Source organism: Eurosta solidaginis, chromosome 1 (assembly GCF_040869045.1).
Source record: "Eurosta solidaginis isolate ZX-2024a chromosome 1, ASM4086904v1, whole genome shotgun sequence".
NCBI classification, from domain to species: domain Eukaryota; kingdom Metazoa; phylum Arthropoda; class Insecta; order Diptera; family Tephritidae; genus Eurosta; species Eurosta solidaginis.
Window position 1 is genome coordinate 11650285 of NC_090319.1, and position 7924 is coordinate 11658208.

The 7924-nt window shown below is 40.7% G+C and overlaps 1 protein-coding gene across 2 annotated transcripts; it reads right to left on the reverse strand.

Moving 5' to 3' along the window:
- Positions 1–679: 679 nt before the first annotated feature.
- Positions 680–7924, reverse strand: LOC137248962 (uncharacterized). Of its 2 annotated transcripts, XM_067779993.1 has the most exons (4): positions 7294–7924; positions 7034–7233; positions 6783–6981; positions 680–6716 (listed from the first exon to the last, which is right to left on the reverse strand). In XM_067779993.1, exons 1-4 carry the CDS (start codon positions 7377–7379, stop codon positions 6695–6697), a joined length of 507 nt encoding a protein of 168 aa, XP_067636094.1. In that variant the 5' UTR covers positions 7380–7924; the 3' UTR covers positions 680–6694. The 2 variants fall into 2 exon arrangements, with proteins under 2 accessions (XP_067636094.1, XP_067636102.1); XM_067780001.1 differs by lacking the exon at positions 680–6716 and having other exon boundaries at positions 6760–6981.

Below are 7924 nucleotides of genomic sequence, written 5' to 3' on the forward strand. Positions count from 1 at the left end.
CGGCAACAAGCAAAAAATTTTAGGCTCAGTATCTCTACCGGTCACTTTTAAAAATATCACAAAGATTATTCGTTTTTACCTTGTTCCCTCATTGCTCCAGGAAGCATACTTCGGGGTAGATTTTTGGAGAGCATTTGCGTTAGCTCCCGAAATATTCCCGAGCGTAGAGTGCTTAGAGACTAGGCTTGAAAAGGAAGAGGAACTTAACCTCCATGAATTGTCACCAGAAATGAAATCAGAATTGCGAAAAGTCATCGAGACGTTTCCTTCGTACGAGAAGTTAGGCCTAGGGCAAACTAAATTAGTGGAGCATCACATCGACACCGGTGATGCTGTGCCTATAAAAAGCAAGCATTTTCCTCTTTCGCCGCCGAGGCAAGCCGAAGCTTTTAGAGAACTAGACAGGTTACTACAGTTAGGAGTTATAGAAGAATCCAACTCCCCGTGGTGTAGTCCTGTAGTACTGGTCCGGAAACCAGGCAAAGTCAGGCTGTGCATAGATTCGAGAAAGGTCAACGCGGTGACTAAGAAGGATTCGTACCCCCTGCCTCATATCAACGGCTTATTGAGCAGACTGAAAGATACGCATTTTATTAGTGGCATTGATCTGAAAGACGCGTTCTTCCAGATCAAATTGACAGAGTCCTCGAAGGAAAAAACAGCATTCGCAGTTCCGGGGAGGCCTCTGTACCACTTCAAGGTGATGCCATTTGGTCTGTGCAATGGACCGCAGACTATGAGTAGGCTGATGGACAAGGCGATCCCTTCGCGTCTGCGAGAGAACGTCTTTGTCTACCTGGACGATCTGATGGTATGTAGCACTAATTTTGAGGATCATCTAAAATTGCTAGCGGAAGTGGCGAACTGTTTGAGAGATGCAGGTCTGACAATAAATGTGGAAAAAAGTAAATTTTGTCAGAAGGAAATACGCTACTTAGGGTACTTGATAGGCAGCGGGTGTCTGAAAGTGGATCCGGGAAAAGTAGAAGCAATACAAAACTTCCCGATCCCTAAATCCCCTCGGCAAGTGCGTAGGTTTGTGGGCATGGCGAATTGGTACCGAGCGTTTATTACCAATTTTGCTGACTTGGCAGGTCCCTTGACCGACTGTCTCCGCAAGTCAGCAGGCCCGTTCAAGCTTACCCCTGAAGCTATAGAGGCATTTGAAAAACTAAAAGTAGCCTTGAGTTCGGCGCCTGTCTTGGCCCAACCTGACTTTTCCAAAGAATTCGTAATACAATGCGACGCTTCCAAAATAGGTGTTGGCGGAGTGTTGTTCCAGGTCGATGATGACGGCGCTGAGCATCCAATCGCGTTCGTGTCGAAAAAGCTGAATAATGCTCAACGCAATTATACGGTAACCGAGCTGGAATGTCTAGCAGCCATAATTAGCGTGAAGCGTTTCCGCCCCTATGTCGAAGGAGTACCTTTCCGGATTGTTACGGACCACTCCAGTCTCAAGTGGTTGATGACACAAAAAGACTTGAGCGGGAGGTTGGCGAGATGGTCACTCCTACTGCAAAGATACGACTTTAGGATGGAACATCGTAAGGGCACTCTGAATGTAGTACCAGACGCGCTGTCGCGTTTCGATGTTGACGAGTTAACTTTCACTACCACACCCGGAGAAATAGATTTAGTCTCTCCCGAATTTTGCAGCAACGAATATTTAGACTTAATTCGGACCGTCACCGAAAACGAGGAATCACTTCCGGATTTACGAGTGGTGGACGGTGTAATTTTCAAAAGAGTTAAGTTTCGTAAGGGGATGGAAGGGGAAGAAGACTCGCTGTGGCGTTTATGGTTGCCAAAAGGGTTGACTGAGGAAGCAGTGAGATTAGCACATGACGCTAACCGGAGTTACCATGGCGGATGGCTGAAAACCTTAGAACGTGTTAGGCAGAAGTACTTCTGGCCGCAGCAGGCTAAGGACGTCAGGGACTACGTCCAGCGTTGTGACACCTGCAAAACGGTAAAACCCACCAATCAGCAGTCGAGACCACCTATAGGGAGTACCTTTGAATCCGAAAGGCCATTTCAGCGGTTATATTGCGACTTCCTAGGGCCGTATCCGAGATCTAAGCGGCGAAATCAATTTCTTTTTATAGTACTAGACCATTTTTCAAAATACGTTTGGCTAAAGCCCATGCAGAGAGCCACCACTGTAAACGTTATAAATTACTTCGCTTCAGAAATTTTTCCGGCTGTAGGGGTCCCTGAGTTTATTCACAGTGACAATGGTAAACAGTTTATCTCGAAGGAAATGAACCAATTTTTTGCAAACTACGGGGTGACGCACGTGAGGACGGGGCTATATTCTCCCCAAGCGAACGCATCCGAACGCGTCAACAGAGAAATTGTTTCTAAGATTAGGATTTTCCTGAAGGATAAACCTGACCACACTAATTGGGATAAGCATATACCCGAAATTTTATCAGTTTTGAGAAGTGATTTTCATACAGCGATTCAGTGTTCTCCATACTTTGCATTATATGGCCAAAACATGGTCCAGCATGCCTCAACGTACAGCATTTTAGGGAAACTCGGCAGCCTTCGAGAAGACCAGGTTACGGTAGTAAGCCGAGCTGACAAGTTGACTAATATTCGTGAGCAGATCCGTAGAAATTTAGATCATGCCAAGGATAGGGGAGTAACCACCTATAACAAGCGCTCTAGACAAGTCAACTATAAGGAAGGTCAGGAAGTTTTCCGAAGAAATTTTGCCTTAAGTAACTTTAAACAAGGCATTAACGCCAAATTCCTACCCAAATACCTGAAGTGTCGCGTGCTTCGAAAAATAGGCAATGCATTGTATGATCTCGAGGACCTAAACGGGAAATTGATAGGTCGCTTCCATGCTTCGGATATTCGTCCGCAATGAACCAACAAGGGCGTTTCTTTTACCAATTTACAATTTGATTTTTTTTTCTATACCCACCAATTGGACCTTTTTTTTGTCTGGGCGTTTTGGCGGTCGGGGACATCTCGCCCAGTATTCTCCCCGAGCACTGACCTCATAGGTTGTTCACACGCGTACTCACCGAGGACCGTGAACACCCTGGCAGTCCACGCTTAGGTCGGACTAGCCTTTCGGAGTTTGGACGAGTTCTCCAGATCAAAATGTCTACACCTTTTTTTTGTCTTGCATTCCAATGGGAGCGATAACCTCTAGGAATCATCTTTTGGAGTTTTGACGAGTTCTCCATAACAAATGTCTAATTGCCGCAAAGCCCGTATAACTAGGAAACAGAAATTACTCCCAACTTGACTTAAATTTTTTTTGATAGACCTATGTTGCCCGGCTAGCTTCGTAGTAGGACTTTGAGACTCTTATCTCAGGGGTGAGTCGTGCCCCACGTTGCTTGTCGTCGGAGATCCCTGGCAGTAGCTTCCCACAGAGGATCCGGGTTCCTGTTCGCTTCATCGTCGGGCCTTCTAAGCGAAGCAGGTTTGTTACGGTCTGCTGCTGCGGTCTACGGCCATGATCCCCTTGGGAGCGTGTTCACGCGAACACACCTAGCGATGTGGTGAAAGTGGCGATAGAAAGAAAAATATCGAAAGGAAGGGAACAGACAGACCGGCCATGAGGAAGAAAAATTTTTCTCTTCTAGCATGAGTTTCCGCCCGATACACACCAGAAAAGTGATATTTGCTATATCTTTGCAGAAAAAGTAAAAAAAAAAATATTACCGAAGTTACAGAAAGATATCGGCAACGTTATCAATCAATCTGCAGGAAAATGAAAGTGATCAAAAAGGACAACATTTGGCAATAGTTTTATAATACATTTCTTTGCTATTAACTATAAAAGGCCGCACTTCCATTTTATGTTCAATCAATCACACCTTACTAAGTATAAAATATACGAATTTTGCTGAAAGCATTAAAAACAGCGAGGAGTCTCACTACAATTGAAAAATTTGTTCACACATTTGCAAGCGGTTATGTGTACATGAATGTGGATGCAGTAGAATTACAACCACCTGTGGCAAACACCTTATATGCTCATGGGCCCGTTGAACCGGCAACAACAACAAACCGGGGAAATTTTTTTTGAATTAATTGCAACTTTATAAAATCGATTTTGTATTGAATACGTAAAACGGTCTTTGGCAACATGAACGTATTGGCACAAATAACAAATGGTAAGATTCAACAACAACAGCCAATGAATTGAATCGGCAGTATCAGCAACATCAACAACAGCAAGTTCAACCGCAGCAGCAAAGGCCGCTACCTATAGGCCCAACGAAATAAGCCGGGCACACCCAGAGCCGGCCACCTCAACCAGAACAACTACCGCAATAACCACATAAAGGGGTGAGTCCGTTCCAAAGCCCCTTGAGTGGAGCTTACATACACTCCTAGGTACACGTACATAAGGGTGGGCACACGAAACATGATATACGACACTAACACTATTTACATCTAATCGCCACCCATTTACACGTATGATTAGCTACCTAAATGGGGTATAGTTATATGCATATATAGACATATGCCCCATTAGAGTGCGCGTCGAGTGCAGCCACCTAGAAAATGTACCAAGGTGCGTAGTGAGTAGGGGTATATGTACATATAAGCATATGACCACTTAGGTTGCACATATGTATGCAACCCCCCTTATGAAATACTTGCCTAAGTTTAGTCAGCTGGAGAATGCCAGCCGTTGTATTACGTTTGAATTCCACCACTATTGTACCTTTGCGTTAAATACGCAAAACTAATGCTATGCTTTGTGGTAACCCTAAATAAAATTTCGCATATGTCCTGGCTATGCCAATTTCGTATAGAATTTTCTGACTAAGATTAGGTAAGGTTTGCATTAACGAAAGACAACCAAGAAGGCATACCCAATTTGGAAATTTCGGATTATTAAATTTAAAATCAAGATAAATACAATTAAAGATTTGATATCAGATGCATATGCATGATGATAAATACCTTGACTATGTATGTATATTTAGCCTTAAAGGACTAGACATGCCAATTTGTATGTTATATACACATACTTGAAATGTAAAAGTTAAATATAATATTTAAAAGGTGTCAGATTATTTTTATTTGTTCTTATTGAAAATTAGTGTATTCATACATACATATGTATATTGGAGTTTTCTGTATTTTTCAACTTCGCAAGTAAACATGTTTTAGATGATTAATTTAGGAAAGTCGGTCTGTATTTCCCCGATGGTATAGCGCGCCTAGTATTTATTTATTTTTTTATATATTTTAAATTTTAAATAAAAGCCTAATTTACACCGTACACCTAAATAAAAATGTAAATCTTAAGTACAGACGTTGAAGTATTGCGTCAAACGCTAAACGTTTATTGGTCAATTCTAACCTGCATATGTTTCAGGGTATTTTGAAGAAAGTTCGTGGTTTAAAACGAGAGATTTGTAAGAACAAATAGGTCTGTCCTTACGTATATTTAAGCATATTCATTTAAAACAATGCTATTCGACATATGCCCACAACAAAGTGAGCAGGTATAAGGAAGCTTCCATGTATACCCCTGCCTACCCTCCAATTGGGATGGTCTACTTTTTTTTGAATTCAGTACCAAAGTAAATATGACCTGGATCTAAATCAAGTTTATATCAAAAGGAATGAATATATGTACATACTTTTTTTTCTTACTAATCACTCCTAGTGAACCTCCTTTTTGTACGGCATCATTTCGCTCACTTTAATGTACCTAGCTGTAAACTTATATAAATTAAATCATAATCCTAAGTCATAAGCCGTAATGAAAATGAATTATAAATAAATTTGTAATTGAAATGGGAATGCTGGCGTCGCCAATTATTTAGAAGGCATAAGGTAAGACAGGTAAGGGGCCACCGAAATTTAGGTGCGTCGGTGGCCATGGTTATTTGAGGGTGGGTTAAAGCACCGGGCGTCGCAACACCACCCGCGGCGCCCCTCTGTATATTCGGCCCTTTTTGTGTATTTCCCTTTTGTTTATTTGTCTTTGTATTTCAGCTTTTTTTTATTTCATTTTTCAGATTTAGTAACCGGTCGTTTCCGGTTCGGTTAGTTTTTTTTGATCGTTAGTTTCTTTTTTTGACAGTTTTTTTTGAATTTGAATTTTTTTTTTAATGTTGGAAAGTCAACGGTTTGTCCGTGGCATCCGGTTCGACCGGATGTCGTTTTAATTTTGAATTTTAAGCGTTTTGAGTCGGTCTCTGCGCTTCTGTCGGGTTTGTTTTGAATTTGACAGCTGCTCGTTTTGATAGGCATGATAGGAACATTTTTCTGTTTATGGCGCAGGAACAGTAAGGTTGGCAAGGACCCGCCCCAGCCGACAATGACTAGCCACTGTGCACCAACATATCATGCCGACCGCCTTCCTTACTGATTCCAATGTAGATGCGATACCATAACAATGTGTTAAAAACCTGCCTGTAAATACCTAAACTGACTGGATTATTGAGTGAAATTTTATAGAAATCATACATTTTCTGGATGCTTAAATTGGCCTCCAAATATTTTCTTAAGGTGCAGGATCTACAGTAATGTGATTCGACTGTAGGGAAGCTCAAAATATGATTCTTTACTTCCTCTATTCGACTTTCTTCGGTACGTTTTCTCCCACGATGATGTAGTTTAGACAAAGATTCCTTCGTGTCTACTGCATAATGTTTGCGAAAAAAGTAGTAGATGACTCGTTCGGATATTGATAAGGTGTTTAAGAAAAAGCTTTTGCAAACCTGTACAGTTTTGGTACATGATTTCAAATAGAATTTAAAGCTGTTCTTTTTTTTGGATCGTCCTACCTTTTGGTCTCACATCGTCTGCGTTTAACTTCCTTCTGTTTTACAAAATTAGCATAAAAGGTCTGTTTCTCTGTAGGACCTAGGCTCCAGAAATGATCGAGTATAAGTTGCCTTTCTTGTACGAAATTTTTTCTCACATTTTGTTTCCAAAGTACGGGATTTCGCTCACGTTTCCTAGTTACTGGAGCCTCGCTGTAATCTGAAGATAAATATTGATAAATTAACTAAAATAAGAAAAGGCACATACATACAAGAATTGCTGGCATGGGACGGCAAATTTCGAAGTTGGCTGCCAACATCATTTGGTGTTGAATCGATTGTCGGGGCAATAGATTCATAATAATGCGTTATTGCAGACTTTTTCGAAGTATTTGGAATGTAGTTCGGATCTTTCTGATCATCATCTGGTGAAAAATCACTATCGCTATCGCTTAGTATTTCACGTTCCATACTGTAATAATATTAGATGTTTTCAATTAATTGTATTGCATATTTTTGAATTTATACTTACTCATTAATTTCCGGCGGCAAAAGTGGCGCAGATGATTTGTCCGTACTCGCCGACATCGTAATCGATACTAAATATTGTGCGATCATGCGGTTTTGTATGACACATAAGACAAAATGTTACCACTCTTCTGTAAAAGTTTGTCGTATGTGTTGGTTAATTGGTGATTACGACAATATTTTACCGAGTGTTCAAAGAACAAAGTATATACGGAGAATTGTCGTACGTGAAAATTAGTTGTCACATGCGACAAAATTAGACGAAATTGCTTGTGACCTTGCACATACGACAAAATACTGCTCAATATCTCTGAAACTAAAAGAGATAGCGAAAAACGGATGAGGTGATTCGAAAGATCTTGATTAGTTTAGTATAACTGCATTATTAACTCAATTCGCCCTAATTTCACATACGACATCAATTTTTCCGGGCGACGATATTATAAAACAAAGTCGCTTTTTCTGTCATATGTCCCTTTGAATGCTTAAACCTTTAAAACTACGCAACGGATTTTCATGCGCTTTTTTTTAATAGATAGAGTGATTGAAGTTTGTAGATTGTATAATAACATCCATTAAATAGTGGGGAAATACTGTTATTTTGGAAGTTTCTAATGTGATGTATATATGTACAT